Raw genomic sequence first — 15201 nt, 5'->3', positions numbered from 1 at the left:
GTTTTTGTGTTTTGATAGTTTCAAGCCTGTTTCCATGAGCTGTCAGCCTGAATGTCTCATTGAAACCCGTGTTTGCTTTCTTGACATTTTTCTAGTATTAGAATTTCCATTGCTGTCAGTTTATTTTTTTCTTCAAACCTTCGTGATGGCAGTTTTGCCACAGAGAAAAAGAGAGAGAGAGAGAGAGAGAGAGAGAGAAAGAAAAAAGTACCTTCCCTTAAGAAGGCAGACCTACGAGAAACCAAGCCTTGAGACTCAGTGGCGGCCATCCTGTTTGGGGCTGTTTCGGGCCCTCTGGCTTCCGGCGGGTCCCTGGAGGGTCTGGGTTCCCAGGCCTGAGCTGGAGGGTAGGTGAGGCCAGGATAAGCATCCAGGGCTCAGGATGAGAACGGATGGAGGGCGCCTGCGTGGCTCAGTCGTTGGGCGTCTGCCTTCGGCTCAGGTCCTGGTCCCAGGGTCCTGGGATCGAGCCCCGCATTGGGCTCCCTGCTCTGCGGGAAGCCTGCTTCTCCCTCTCCCACTCCCCCTGCTTGTGGTCCTGCTCTCGCTGTCTCTCTCTCTCTCTCTCTATCTCTCTCTGTCAAATAAATAAAGAAAATCTTAAAAAACAAAACAAAACAAAAAAAAAACGGATGGAGCGGGGTGGATGCCCCATTCCCTCCGGAGCAGTGGGTGCTGAAGGGGCAAAGGAGCTTTCATTCACATGCTTGCTCATTTGCGTGTTCAGATCGTCGTCCAAGTGGCTCTGTGCTGGGTGCAGAAATGGGTCCTCGCTGTCCCGAGCATTCAGACCAGCATCAGTTGCTTCAAGGGACTAATGGCTGGCAGGGTGGCGATGCATGCCCCAGCCCTCCCTGTCCCAGAGCAACAATACTTACCAGCCATCTCTTGAGTCGATTTGCCTTTATGGCCCGTGTCTTCGGCAGCAGGCTTTTGCAGAGCGCAGACGCAGACGCACAGCGGACCGGGGAGGCACCTGCTGCTTTCATCCCCATTTCGCAGATGAGGAATCAGGAAGGTGGAGGAACTTATTTAAGGCCACTTTGTTAATAACAACCTGGGGGTGGGAATCGTGCCTGGTTAAGAAACACTGACTAAAATTCTTCATTCTAATGGGCACTAAAGTCCTTATCTGTTACTTCAGGCAGGTTTAAGTCGAAAAAAAAATTTTTTTGTTGTTTTGAAACAATTTCAAGCTTACAGGAGAGTCACAAGGACAGTACAAAGAACTTATTTTTCTGAACTTTTTGAGTTAGTGACTCAATGCCTTATCATATCCACATACTTTAGTGTATATTCATACAAACAGGGGTGTATTTTTATACGACGTAGTGACACCATCAAAATCAGAAAATTCACACTGATGCGTTACCACCGGTGAATTCTCAGACCTCATTCAAGATCCTTTGTCCCAACCAAGTCCTCTACAGCAGAAGAATCCAGTTCAGGATTTCGTGTTGCATCTGGTTGTCACGTCTCTTGTCGGCCTGGCTCTGTTCCTGTCTTTTCTGTCACATTGGTGACCTTGCCACTTTTGAGCATTCCACCACCGACTTGGTGGGCATCCCTCCCCTTGGGTTTGCCTGGTGTGTCCTCATGGAGACTGGAGTCAGGTCGTGCTTCTTTGGTGGCGGGAAGATGCCAGGAGTGACGCTGAGCTCCTCTGGTGGCAGCCATCCTGCCAGGTTCCAGCCGGTTGGCCCCTTTCCTGGCGTGGCTGGCTTGGAGCACTTGGTGTGAGCGCTACCTGCCAGGCTGCTCCTGCACGAGGCTGTTCTTTTCTCCTTGGCAAGCAGTAAGCACTTTCAGGGGAGGTACTGCGAAGCTCTGTGAATAACCAGTTCCTCATCACACTTTCTTCTTCTCCCTCTCTATTTATATCTGCATGGACTGGTGGCTTTCTATTTTATTCTCTTGCCATCATTATTCTGATGTTCAGATTCGGTCCTTGAAGCTGGCCCCGGTGTCCTTCTGTCTCATTCTTTCCTGTTCTGAGCACTTTAAGAGGATCCCAGCTTACCTGGTACTTCCCTGCCCTCACCCTGGAATCAGTGGCATCTCCCAGGAGCCCACATCTGAATTAGGGGTGCCCGTTGCCAAAGCCTGGTTGAGCCTCTGTGCCAGACTCCTTCCTCAGGTCTGTTCTGCTTCCCGCGGCAGCCAGGCCCCCAGGCCAGATGGGGGCCGGGACCGAAAGGGGAGGGTGACTGGGGTGGACAGCACCGCAGCTTCGGTGTCAGAAGCCCCGGGCTCAGCTGGCAGCCCCGGGGAGAACATGTGATTGTCCCGGCGGGGGCGGGGGGGCACCAATGCCTCGTGTGTCCCTGGACTCGTGTCCTTGGGTGCCGGGCACGTTTACGAGAAGATCTTAGAGTTACTCCCCAAAGCGCGGAAGCCAATAAATGAAGACAGTGGACTGAAGCCACGTTTTTAGGGGAAGCGCACTTAGGAAATCCAATCTCTGTACTCAGCACGATTTGTTCTGGGTCTTTATCAGAGTACACACGTGGGTTATAAGGCAGCTGTAGGCAGACATTGGCACCTCTGGGTTCTGCCTTTTCACCTTTATGTTGTTTTATGCTTGTTGCCAAGAGTCAGTATCAACTGCTGGTTTTCTTTTTGGTGTGATGAGCGCTGTGCCACGTTAATGTCCTGGGACCCACCACGTGCTAGGCAGCCTCCTGGGCACTGTCCCTTTTTCACATTTAAGTTTTTAAAAAATTTTCAACAGACTTCAATTTTTAGAACCATTGTAGGGGCGCCTGGGTGGCTCAGTCGGTTACGCGACTGCCTTCGGCTCAGGTCATGATCCTGGAGTCCCGGGATCGAGTCCCACGTCGGGCTCCCTGCTCGGCAGGGAGTCGGCTTCTCCCTCTGACCCTCCTCCCTCTCGTGCTCTCTATCTCTCATTCTCTCTCTCTCAAATAAATAAATAAAATCTTTAAAAAAAAAAAAACCATTGTAGATCTGTAGAATATTTGAAAAGATAGTTCAGAGAGTTTCCGTGTGCCTCACACCCAGTTTCCTCCATTGTTTACAACTTAACGTTAGTGTATTTGTCACGATGACTGAGGCAATATTGACATGTCACCATTAACTAAAGCCCATACTCTGTTTAGATTTACTTAGGTGTTTTTCTTTTTAATAAGAGACTATTTTTTTTTTTAATTATTTGAGAAAGAGAGAGAGAGTGAAAGAAAGCACCAGTGGGGGTTGGGGGAGGGGCAGAGAGAAAGGGACAAGCAGATTCCCCACTGAGCGGGGAGCCCAACGTGGGGCTCGATCCCAGGACCCTGGGATCATGACCTGAGCCAAAGGCAGATGCTTAACCGGCTGAGCCACCCAGGCGCCCCTGGGTTTACTTAGTTTTAGCCAATGTATTTTTTTACTGTTCCAGGCTTCCACCCAGGATACCGTGTTACATTTAGTTGTCACGTCTGCTTGGGCTCCTCTGGACTTTTCTGACTTTCCTGTTTTTGATGACCTTGGGAGTGCCGGCCAGTTATGTGCTGCATGCCCCTCTATTGGAATTTGGCTAATATTTTCCTCCTAATGACAGTGGGGTTGCAAGTTTGGGGGAGGAAGACCACACGGGCTCAGGCTTGTTCTCATCACATCATATCAAGACACGTGCTGTCAGCGTGACTGATCACTGGGTACCTTCACGTTTCGGGTCTCATTTAGTCTCCGTATAAACCCTCCAAAGTTGGCATGCTGTTCCCATTTTCCGATATGAGGACTAAGGCTGGGAAGGTGGAGTGATGTTGTGCTGGGGGTTCCCTGCCAGGAAGTGCTCTGCTTCAAGACTGCTAAGCTGCCTCATTGTTTGGCATCTGGCTTGTTTTCAGTGTTTTGGTTATTGCACACAGCCTTGTATTCTCTTGGGTTGTTTCTTCCTGAGGGTGTGTCCCTAAAGAGGGATTACTGGGTCAAAGGGTGTGAGGTTTTCACTGCCAGATGGCTCTTGAGAAACGTGGAACCAGTTCACAGGGCATGAGCCACTGTGTTCCTTTTTACCCACATCCTCTCCAAGACTGAGTTTTATCACTTTTATTTATTTTATTTTATCTTGTTACTTTGTCACACTCTTTCCCCCGGCCACCCCAGACCACAGCTGGCTGTTTGCAAAAGTCAACATTACTCTCAAAGGACAAAAATTAGGCTTCACTGACATAACTTAAAAGAATGTGCCTTAGGCCAGAGAGCATTTCCCCAAGCGGTAGCTTGGGTAACAGACAGTGGCTACCCAGCGGGAATGAGCTGCGGCCTCCCAAGGTGACCACTCTGCTGGGAACAGAAGTTACCAGACGAAGGAAACTTTAACATTTGTTAAATCAAGACTCCAGATGGGGCGCCTGGGTGGCTCTGTCGGTCAATCATCCGACTCTTGATTTCAGCTCAGGTCATGATCTCAGGGCTGTGAGATCGAGCCCCGGGTCCAGCTCTGTGCTGGGCGTGGAGCCTGCTTGAGATTCTCTCGCTCCCTCATCCCCAGCCTCAGCCCCTGTGCTCACTTACTCTCTCTCTCTCTAAAAAAATAAAAATAAAAAAAAAAAAAAGAAGAAGAGGAAAGAATCCAGAATTGTGTCATTTTATACGTGTTCTTCTTTTGACCGTCAATCTGGTTCATTTCCTCTTTAGACACTTTTTACATGCTGATAGTCACTTAGAAGGCACGTGTAAGTGTTTCCCCCGAACTGACCTGGTGTCTACACAGCATGTTCCAGCCACCTGTCTTGTTTGTAGTATCACAGTTGGTTGGCCCCCAGTGGGTGTTTCAGCTAGGATTCAGAGCTGGTGGTTCCCAGAGCTGCTGATGTCAGAATGTTCTGGAGATGACTTAGCTCGCTGGTATTTTCAGAGCAGATTTCTCTGGTCAGGTACGCACACCTAACAGCGGCATATTCCAAGTCTCTGAGAGGGCCTCCTCAGGACTCCTCAAGGGCTGTGTGTCTCCAGACGACGGTCGACGCTGGGAGTTGATTTGCCCAGTGTAGACCAGATGCCCGGGTGCCATCTCCGGCTTTCTCAGATGGCCAGTGGGCCATGGTTAAATGTCACCATGTGCTTGACCATGATCTGGCCCCGTATTTGATACGAGAGAAGTGCTGGTGTGGAGGGTGGGGGTTTGGGATGAGAAGATAAAGTTGCGCCCTAAGAATCAGGCAGCACCTCCTGAGTCCTGCAGAGGGAGATGGCAGGTGGTGCGGTGATGATGAGCAGCTGTCCTCCTCGTGGGTGGTCACACGGGCTCTTTCAGGCGCGTCTAGTAGAAAACTGAACTCCCACCAAAGGCCTCCAGGGTCGATTGGCTCTGGGTATGTCCAGCGCAGGGTTCAGCAGAGGTCCTCAGGATCGGTCACCTGCTCTCACCCAGCCTTAAGGTCCTCCGTGTGAGCTTTGCATGGTGCTCCGGGGAGTTCTGGGCTCTCTAGACCTTGGGCTACAAAGCCACAGACCAGCTTCTGAGCCCGCAGAAGCCTCCGCCTGGGCGCCAGCTGGGGCGTGTGCTTCTCCCGAACCTCTCCTGTGCCTGTGTGGGGTCGGGGGGCTGGGGAAGGAGCCCGGTGCCCTGACTGGCTTAGCGGTTGGGGGAGAGGTGGTTCCCGGTTCTCCCGCAGCCCCTGCCCGGGCGAGGGCTGGCGAGTGAGCCTCTGTGTCTGCGCGTGGGTGCGGGTTCTGAAACGGTCCACTGTTGTCCAGCCTGAGGGCTGGACAAGTGGCAGCTGCCACCCATACGTCAGTTGGGGCAGGACCAGGCAGCTGCCAGGTTCTCCTTGGTGAAGTCACTACTCTTTTTCTTTCTGCAGATTCCAGGCCCTGGAGGAACCCGACAGTAAGTAGCCCTTCCTTGCTCCACCTCCCTGCCTTTGTGCCCCTAATATGGGACTCCTTTGCTAACAGAGCCACTGGTTCTGAGAACTGCTGGTGGGTCATTCCCCTCCCCCGGTGACCGGGGTCGGGCTCCCCCTGCAAGTTCAGGCTGAGTCTGCCCCATGTGGGGTGCTCTGAGTACAGTGGGGCCTCTGCCAGGCCCTGGCCTGGGATGGGGAGCCACAACCCCTCAGCAGTCTCTGGCTCCTGGCTCATCCTGCCGGGGACTTCCAGAAGGGCCTGGCAGACCGTGGATTTGGTTTTGGCTACTTTGGGTGCCAGGTGGGGTCATTTCCCTTTTCTCCTTCACTCCTCTGTGGTTCTCATTCTCACAGCTGGGATGACAAATTCATGGCACGACTCTTTGAAAACTTAGCCATCACGGGGCGAGGGGTGGGGGGCGGGTGGGGGGAGGCACCTGGGTGGCTCAGTGGGTGAAGTGTCCGACTCTTGATTTCAGCTCAGGTCATGATCTCAGGGTCATGAGATCAATCCCCACCTTGGGCTCTGCGCTAAGCGTGGAGCCTGCTCCAGATTCTCTCTCTGTCTCTCCCTCTGCCCCTCCCCTCCTGCTCACGCTCTCTCTCTCTTTCTCAAAAAAAAAAAAAAAAAAAAAAAAGTGAAAACTTAGCCATCCTGTATGGAGCACTTACCATGAGCCAGGCACCTTGCTTTGTGCTTCTCAGAGTTATCATGGGTAGTCCTGGCAGCACTCAGAGGTTGGTACTGTCATCCATTTTACAAAAGAAGAAACCCAGGCACCCACAGGAGAGGTGGGTCCACAATTGGAAAGTAGATCAGCGAACCCCGGTTTGACTTGAACCCTGGTTTTTGTGGCTTCAAAGCTGGTACCCTGAACTCTTGCCCTGAGCTGGAAGGATCTCTTCACCTGCCTTTTACAAAGAGCTTGCTGTGTGCAGGTGCTGGGCCAGGGGCTTTGCAAACATTACCCTGAACCTACAGTTACTGGGGAGGGGGCCCAGACACCCGGGCCTCACCGGGCTGGGCCTGGCGCCCTGCTCTGCGCCCAGCCTCCAGGAGCAGCCTCGGGGGTGGGGGGGGCGGGGTAAGAGAAGGGACGTTGCCCTCCGGGGCTGAGGGACGGGGCAGGACAAAGCACTCCATGTGGCTGCGTCTCAGCTGTGTATGGTTCACCCAATTTTTTTTTTCCATTTAACAATTTTTCCGTGACTTTCTTTTAACTCAAAATATTCACACATGGAGAAAGGTTTCCATCCTTTAATTTTTTAATATAACAGAACCACAATATGAGTTCAGTTTCAAATTATGGGAGGTCACATTCAAATATGCTTGGGTCAGATAAGTGGCTGTTACAGTACTGGGAAATTTCATGAAAAAGGCATTTAATGATTTGTGAGGTAAGCAAACATTTTTTGGCCATGGGAATCAGTGTTTTCACTGTAACTTGTTTAAAATGCCGTCTTTCGGACTTCAGATGATTATAAAAGGGTAATCAGGGTTGTGTAGATATACTTTGTGAATCACTCGAACTCATTCCATTTTGAAGGCTGGAGGTACATAGTATGCATTAGAACATTTCATGAGACCACTCTAACTTTATACTTACCTATAAAAGTCAAAAACGAAACCACCATTTTCCTGAAGATATAGCTATTTTTAGAGTACTTTAGCGTCATCATACCCGATCGCTGTCCCAGGAGGTCAGGGCTGGGGAGTTGGGGTGGGTCTGGAGTGCACACTTACCCACAGGGGCTTATAAGCATGGATTCCAGAGCGAGGTGCCAGGGTTCAAGTGCTGGCCCACCCACTTACTTGAGCAAGTTACTTGACTTCTCTGTGTCTCAGTTTCCTGGTCTGTAAAATGGGGAGGGTGCTAATATTAGCCACCTTAGAGGGTGGTTGTGAGGATTCACACGTGTCAAGGCCACACACATGGCAAGCACTGTATGGGATTCTGGCTACTGCCGCTATTTGGTACGAGTTAAAGCAACAGGACTTCTGAAACTCAACACAGGGCGTCAGGCTCTCAAAGCCGAGAAGCTGTGGGTGGTGTGCAGCAGCTTTAAGGCAGAGAGGGAGACTCACTGGAGTCTACAGAGGTGAAGAAACAGGGGCTTCCCAGGCCGGTTGGGGCACCCTGCATCAACTCCACACCCTCTGTGCCCACAGCAGCTGAAGAGCATATCGGTGGTGGAGTCAGGCATGGAAGAGCGGGGGTTAATGAGCCCCCCGGCTGTGGAGACCTCCTCCCCCAATGGGGCAGCCTGCGTAGAGAGCATGCGGCTGCTGGAAGCCAGGCCCCCCGCCGCCGGGAGCCCCTCATCCCCCGGGGACCTCCCCGAGCCCCGGGTGACCTCGGAGCATACCAACAACAGGATCGGTGAGTCTGCCGATTTGGAGGGTCCTGGTGTGGTCAGGGCTGAGGGGGCAGGGGGAGCTGGGCACTGGACCCTGGGCCCCCGACGGGAGCCAGAGACCCTGGGGCAGGAAGGCCCAGCGAGGAAGAGGCGTGGGTTCTCCTACTGGCCCTTGTAAGTAGGAGCAGCTTCTTGTGGGAGAGTTAAAGCTTGTTTCATCTCGGTAGCCCAATTTAAATTTCTGGAAAATCGGTGTAGTAGTGACTCGGCCCTCACAGGGCCGTTGCAAGCATTTGTGAAGTTGTCTGGGTGGGTGGGGGTGAAGGTGGGGGGCAGGGGCTCCCCCTTCCCCGGGGCCTGCCAACCTTGAAGTGAGACGTGAATGCTGCCCCCACCCCCAGCAAAGAGCCCCTTGCGGGGACAGGAGGAGACAGGCCAGTGACAGTAAGACCGGCCACTTGTCTGGGCGGAAGTCTTCTCTTGTCACGTGGCCTTCTGAGGACAGTGTCTGCCTCCCCTTTTCACACCCGGGGCAACGGCACGGTGAGGTAGGTGCGGGGAGACGTTCTCTGTCACACAGCTGCGGGGTGGCAGAGCAGGGACTCGGCCTCACCCCATGCCCGCGGGGCTCTGAACCCCTCGGCTTGCCCGCCCCGGTGCGGGCCTCTGCAGACGCACTGAGGCCAGCCCTTCCCGAACTGCCGCCGCCCTCGGCCTCAGGCAGACCTTCCGCTTTGGCCTCCCAGGGGTCTCCCTGACTTCTCTCCACCCTTGCACACCCAGAGTGTCTCCACCAAAATTCAAGCCTGTCCTTTCTGCACCCCTGCTTCAACCCTCCCGGGGGTGGGGGCCCCTGTCACTGTCAGGATGAATTCCAGAATTCTTATTCTGGAGGTCAGACTGGTCACTGGTCACAAGCTGCCTCCTCCCCGCAGACTCACCTGCCTCCTGACCCCTCCGGCCTACTTCGCCCACCCGCTGGCAGTTTCCAGAGTTTCCAGAGCCTTCCCTCCCTTTGGAGCTTCTCTGTGGGAGCTGCTTCCTCACCTGGGACAGCCAATTCCCCCTTTGAATCTAGTCAATTCCCGATGTCCTGAGGCCCCTGCTTATTTGCCTCCTCCTCCAGGAAGTCTTCCTGGCCCTCTCCACTCTCCTGTCTGGACCAAATGCCCCTCTGCTGTGCTCCCTCAGACCCTGGGCCTCCAGACCCAGTATCCTCAGCCCCCAGCAAGTATGACTGTATTTGCGGCCTCCCCGCCTCCTCGGCCCCACCTGGCTGTGAGCTCCCTGAGGGCAGGGCCTCAGTGAGCTCCATGTCTGTCTTCTCTGGAGGGCTAACCATTGCTGGGTTAATACCAGAGAGGCATCTGTAATTGTCCTACACATTTCCATAGCAGGTGTTAGTGGATAAAACTCTTCAGGGTGGGGTCTTTCATATGAAACCGAAACTTCTGGCATCGTAGCTTCAGCAAGTTTTATTTAGAAAGAGTGTTATTTGGGGCAGTACCACCAAAGGCATCTCCTTTAAATTTCCTAAGAAGTCCTAACTTGAACGTTTGGGTCTGTGCTGAGTGCGGTGCCCGGAACTGCGGGGGCAGGTGGAGGGAGGTACTGGGCTCCCAGGATGGCTGGGGTGCGGCCTGTTAGCCTCGCTGGGAAGCAGGGTGGTTGGGAGAGAGGGCCTTGGAGGTTCACTCAGGAGCCTTTCGCCCTTCTGACACCATGCCAGGGGGCACCCCCTGCCCCACTCAACCTGTCTAGTACCCCAGGGGGACCAAACTGCAGCCTGAGCTTTATCCCTCTGCCCCTGGCCACCAGGCAGGGGGAGCCCCTTCACCTCCCACCCCACCAAGATAACTTCCCTGGATTCTAGAGCTCTGGGTGGGTAGAAGGTTCAAGCAGCTCCTGAAAGACCCTCCTTTCCCCTCCCAGCTTGTGGCGGGGGCAGGGTGGGGCGGGGAGGGCAGCCCTGTGATGATGGATAGAGTCGAGCAATCAGGACCCTCAGAGGTGAGGGAGGGATAGCCTGGGCCCTGGCTTTGGCTTCTTCAGACAAACCCACCTCCACTTCTCTCCCACCCTGCTCCCTATGCCTCATCGCTTGCTCTAGCCTTGTCTGGCTGCTCTGTGCCCTGTCTCGCTTCCCAGGGTCCCCCCTCTCTCACCACCTCTGGCTCTCACCTCTTCCTGGGCCCTCTGCTCAGGCTCCCAGGGCAAAGGGCCTGCAGGCCTTGGTGGAGGGTGTGTGGCTGGGGACTGGGGCCCTGCTCTCTCTCTCGGGGTATGTGAGGGGCACCCGAACCACAGCTTGCCACATTTGTAGCTTTCCTCTGGTCCTCGCTGCTATTTTGAACACTTCCCTTTTTCCTGGAGGTATTAAAAACCAAAACAGAAGAACCGGCATTCTGCAATGGGGTGGCGGGTGCAGGACCCCCAAGGATCTTTTGGGTGTTCCTAAATCAGAGGGGTATAACTGGGTGACCCAGAGAGATAGGGGTCCCCAGCCCCCTGCTCCACCCTAGCTTTCAAGTTCCCTCTTGAGCGTCCTCATTCAGACTCCAGAGAGAGTCCCAGGGCCAAGCTGCTGGGAACTGGGACCCTGCGCCGAGCTCAAGGCCATCAGAAGCTGGGCTGAGTGAAGGCCAGGCTCCTCACTTCCCAGCTTCTTGGGCAGCTTACTTAACTCCCCTGAGTCTCTGAAGCCCCCCCCCCGCCCCGCCCCGTCCCCACAGCAGATGGTGGTGAGGACTGCGGGGGGGTCCTGCCTTTAAGGGGCTGCGCTGCCAATTCATCCAAGCAACACACAAGCAGCCCTCCTATGCGCGGGTCAGGCAAAGCCGGAAGGCCTCAGGCGGGAGATTGGCCACAAGTAACAAACACTAAAATACAGCCCTGAGCAAACCACAGGCTGGTGTTCGTTATTAAGAGGGCTGGGGTTCTTAGACTGTGATCAACTATCTGGATTTACCTGAACTGAAAACGTCCACAGGCCACAGGACCTTCACTACGACAACCAGGAGCAGCCCGGGCAAGCCGGAACACGTTGGTCACCCCAGGTTTCTGATGTAGGCACACGGACGGACGGGAGGGGAAAGGGCAGCGAGTCGGGTGGGAGTTTCTGCCGAGATTTCGACTAACTGCCTGGCAACTTTGGGCCGGTCATTTAACCTTTCGGGGCTTTAGGTTTTTTTGTATCTGTCCACGGGGACAAGAGTAGACTGTCCACCGTGCGGCAGTGGTGTGGGGACTCAGTCATGTGTGGAAGGTGCTGGACAGTGGCCAGCACGGCTGGCCTCCTCCGCTGCTCACTGGGGCCACAGTCGCTCCCTTCTCTGCCCCGGACTCGCTTTCTCTCCCAACGCTGCGCTCTCCTTCCCTACCCCGTCCCCACCTAAATGCTGAGAAGATCGTGAGTCTCTCCCGCAAGGGGCCAGTCCTGGCACGCAGTTTCTAGCTGTTTTATGTCCTTGGGGCCTCAGGACACCTGTGAGGTTGATGGGGCCGGCTGTGTGTCAGAGAGATTGCGTCATCTGCCCGAAGCCGCACAGTGGGAGAGACGAGTCGAAGCTTGGACCCTCCTCTGCCGCCTCACCCTGTCCGGCTAGGGCTCCGGGCCCCTCACTTCACCCAATCTTTTGCCTTGCAGAGAAGATCTACATCATGAAGGCTGACACGGTGATTGTGGGGACCGTGAGGACCGAGGTGCCCGAGGGCCGGGGCCTGGCGGGGCCGGCGGGGCCTGAGTTCGAGGAGGATCTGGAAGTGGACCATGCCCCCCACTTCCCAGAGCAGGAGACGGAGCCTCCTCTGGGCAGCTGTGGGGATGTCATGTTCTCAGTAGAAGAGGAAGGAAAGGAGGCCCCCTTGCCCATGACCGTCTCTGAGAAATGAAGCCTGGCCTGGGTTGGGGCTGAGAGGGCAGTGGGGTGCCCCCGGGAGGCCAGGGTGGCCCTGGTGGTACCAGGCTGGTGGCAGAGGCCCCCTGTGGCCTGGACTGAGGTTCCAGCATCCAGGGGTAGGGCAGCCTGGAGCAAGGGGGGTTCTGGTGGTCTCTAGTTGCATGCCCCCCCCACTGCTGCCCCCCAGCCCAGACCCTTGGGGAGCCTGGGCTTGTGCAGGAGAGACAACCTAGGGGCTGGATCTGAATGGCAGTGTTTGTTGGAACAGCGGACAGACAGCAGAGACTGGGCACCTTGTCTCCTGCCAGTGCTGGGAAGATGCCCCTGGGGCCCTGAGCATCACACGGCTGGGGCCAGGGCTCACTTGCAGGCGAGGCATCCCCCTGTGCCTTCTACTCTCACCTGGACCTTACCACCATGCCGGCAGCCCCCAGTTACTGTAACGTGGCCCCCTGTGGGCACTGAGCCAGCGCCTGCCATGGTCGCTCCTGAGTCAAAAGGGATGTCAAGGGGTGCGGCGTCATCAGCTGGCCCCATCTTGGTAACAGCCAGCGCACGGCGCTCTGTGCCCTGTGTCCAGGTGAGTGCCCAGCCTGGCCCCCAGCCCTGCCAGGGCTCGAGTGAGACCCTCCTGGTGCTGCCAGCCCTCCCCTATTCTGTAGCCCCCATGGTGTGCTGGAGGCCTGGGGTCACTGACTTGTCTCACAAGGTCCCCACCAGTCCCCTCCGTGGGAGGCATCTTGGGACCCAGAGGTCTGCAGACGCTCAGCAGCTGTAGCGCCCTGCCCCCGCCAGAGACCCCGCCCAGCCAGCTGCCGCCTGGAGAAGGGCCTGCTGAAGGGGAGCCCTGGGCCCTTCCTGGGTCCTTGCCTGCTCTGTGGGCACCTCTGCTCTGTCCCGTGGAGATGCACCTTCCCCACACCTGCCACGCCCACGGAACCCAGTGGCTTCCGCCCTGCCCTCGCGCTCCAGCCGCTCAGCACCCATGGCTGGGATACGGATGTCAGAAAGCAACGCCATTTCGTCCAGACATTCTGCCTTATTCCGGATTCTCAGAAAAGCAAGTAGTCCAGTCTGGACTTGAGGGCTTTTGCATTTCACGCTAAGGAGTAAAGCTGTCCCGACGTGGGTCTGCTGGCCGGCTCTCCCCAGGGCTTTCAGACTCATGTAAACAAACAAGGGGCCTTGGAGAGGGACGTGTGGGCAGATGACAGGGCTGCCCTCAGCTCAGGCCGTTCAGTCTCGGCTGCCTGGAGGCCCCTGGAATTACCCACTGGAGGCGAGGCCCAGGAAAGCTGCTGTTTACCCGCCAGCCTGCTCACTCTCTGGAGGAAGTTGGGGCTAGGTCAGGAATCACAGGGTAGTTTCTGAAACTGCTCAGATGTTTGGGGGAAAGGTGGAGAGGCTAGGACACCGAGAGGGACTCACGCCAGAACCTGAAGACGTTGCCATGTGGTGGACAGTATTTGCCCGGATGTCTCGTGCAGGGACAGCGCGGGTACACCGCGCCTGGTACTCCGGCTGGAAGGGGCCCGAGGACGCCCCACCCGGCTGAGCAGGGCACTGACAGTCTTGGCTTGAAGATGTGGACCCCATGTTGGACGAAATGAAGCACTCCCTTGCCCAAAGTCCCTTCACAAAACCTCCGATCCTCTGAAACCTTTGATCCTCAGAAAATTTGTAAGGTCCCTTAAAAATAACCAATCGTAAGTTTCAGGAAACGATCTTTGAGATTGAGTATTTGAGAATGTCTGAGCAGGAATGGCCTGGGCAATCTCTCTCCCCCCAGAACAGGGGGTCCCTCTTCATCCCCCTACCGAGGTGGCCAGCTTCTATGCTCTGTGCCCTGTGTGGAGGTGAGTGCCCAGCCTGGCCCCCAGCCCTGCCGGGGCTCAAGTGAGACCCTCCTGGTGCTGCCAGCCCTCCCCTATTCTGTAGCCCCCACAGTGGGCCTCGGGTCAACTGACTTGTCTCACTAGGTCCCCACCAGTCCCCTCTGTGGGAGGCATCTTGGGACCCAGAGGTCTGCAGATGCTCTGTGCAGGGAGCCTGCTACCTGCTGGGGCAGCCGTTCCCACTGTGGGAGGTTCTTCTTTAGCCTCAGAGGCAAACCCTTCCTCCACCTAATTCCCACTCCCTGGTCTAAGACTTGTCCTCCGAGGATATTTAAAAGAAAGCCTCTCTTGCCATAAATCTCCCTTTGGGTATTTGTAGAAAGAGATCCCGAGCCTCCCCGTGGCCCTCCCTCTGGACTGGGCCGAGCTGCCCCGCAGCTTGGGAAAAGGGAGTTCCAAAGTAGCAGCATGAATGCCCAGCCTTGGGGGCAAGGGGAGGACTGGGGGGTGAATGGAAGCCTTGGACTTGGGGCCTGAGCTGGAAAGGGCCCAGCCTGCAGCCCTGCTCACAACTCAGGGCCAGTGGGGGGCCTGCTCCCCACCACGGGCAGCCGGCCTGGAGCTCCCCACTTGACTGTGGCGCCCCTGTGGGGTGGACGGAAGAGACAGAGGGCTGTGGTCAGACCTCACCCACCCCATCCCCAGGACTGCAGCTCATGCCCAGACCTCACAATCAAACCCAGCCATTTACCCAGTGTTTCCCCGCCACGTGGTTGGTCCAAGAGCCGGGGCAAATTTCCCTGCCCTGACCAGTGATCAGGGACCACTTCTTAACCTCTGTCCGTTCTGACGTCCAGGTGGGCAGAGGACTCAGGGTAGCAGGTGGCAGGCCGTAAGGGAGCCTCCCGCGCACGAGTGACATCCCTCTTCCTGAACACTTGTATTCAGGGAGTGATGGTAAGTGATGTGTCCTAAGGAAGCTAGGCAGGCTGGTAGGTTGTAAGCTGTTTTCGGTTTGTAGAATCTCTCAGGCCAGGGCCATTCCCTGAAATGGAACAAGAGGCTGAACCTCCAGAGCCCCTGTGTCTTCTCACCGCTCCCCAGGGCTGAGACCTTGAAGAGCAGTCACCAGGGACTGGCTTGTTGGGCTAAACAGAAATGAAAATCTGTGCAGGGACAAGGCAGCTCTCTGGCTGCAGGTTCTTGGGTGCCTTCTCTCCCACCCACACTCTCGACTCTGTCCTCTAAGAGATA

At 55.6% G+C, this 15201-nt stretch overlaps 1 protein-coding gene across 3 annotated transcripts in view; it reads left to right on the top strand.

The window, feature by feature from the left end:
• The window catches only part of TNFRSF8 (TNF receptor superfamily member 8), a 32645-nt gene extending 18855 nt beyond the window's left edge, over positions 1-13790 (top strand). For all 3 annotated transcript variants that reach the window (XM_088023050.1, XM_028108320.2, XM_088023049.1), the window contains exons 10-12: positions 5811-5836; positions 8026-8236; positions 11860-13790. In XM_088023050.1, the coding sequence (XP_087879176.1) occupies positions 5811-5836; positions 8026-8236; positions 11860-12104 (482 nt within the window). In that variant the 3' untranslated portion in view covers positions 12105-13790. The remainder of the gene's footprint in view (positions 1-5810; positions 5837-8025; positions 8237-11859) is intronic.
• Positions 13791-15201: the final 1411 nt, after the last annotated feature.

This window comes from Eumetopias jubatus, unplaced genomic scaffold, assembly GCF_037043125.1.
Source record: "Eumetopias jubatus isolate StellerSeaLion01/CBP00866 unplaced genomic scaffold, mEumJub1_p1.0 scaffold_4, whole genome shotgun sequence".
In the NCBI taxonomy this organism is placed as follows: Eukaryota; Metazoa; Chordata; class Mammalia; order Carnivora; family Otariidae; genus Eumetopias; species Eumetopias jubatus.
This window is presented reverse-complemented; position numbering and strand designations above follow the sequence as displayed.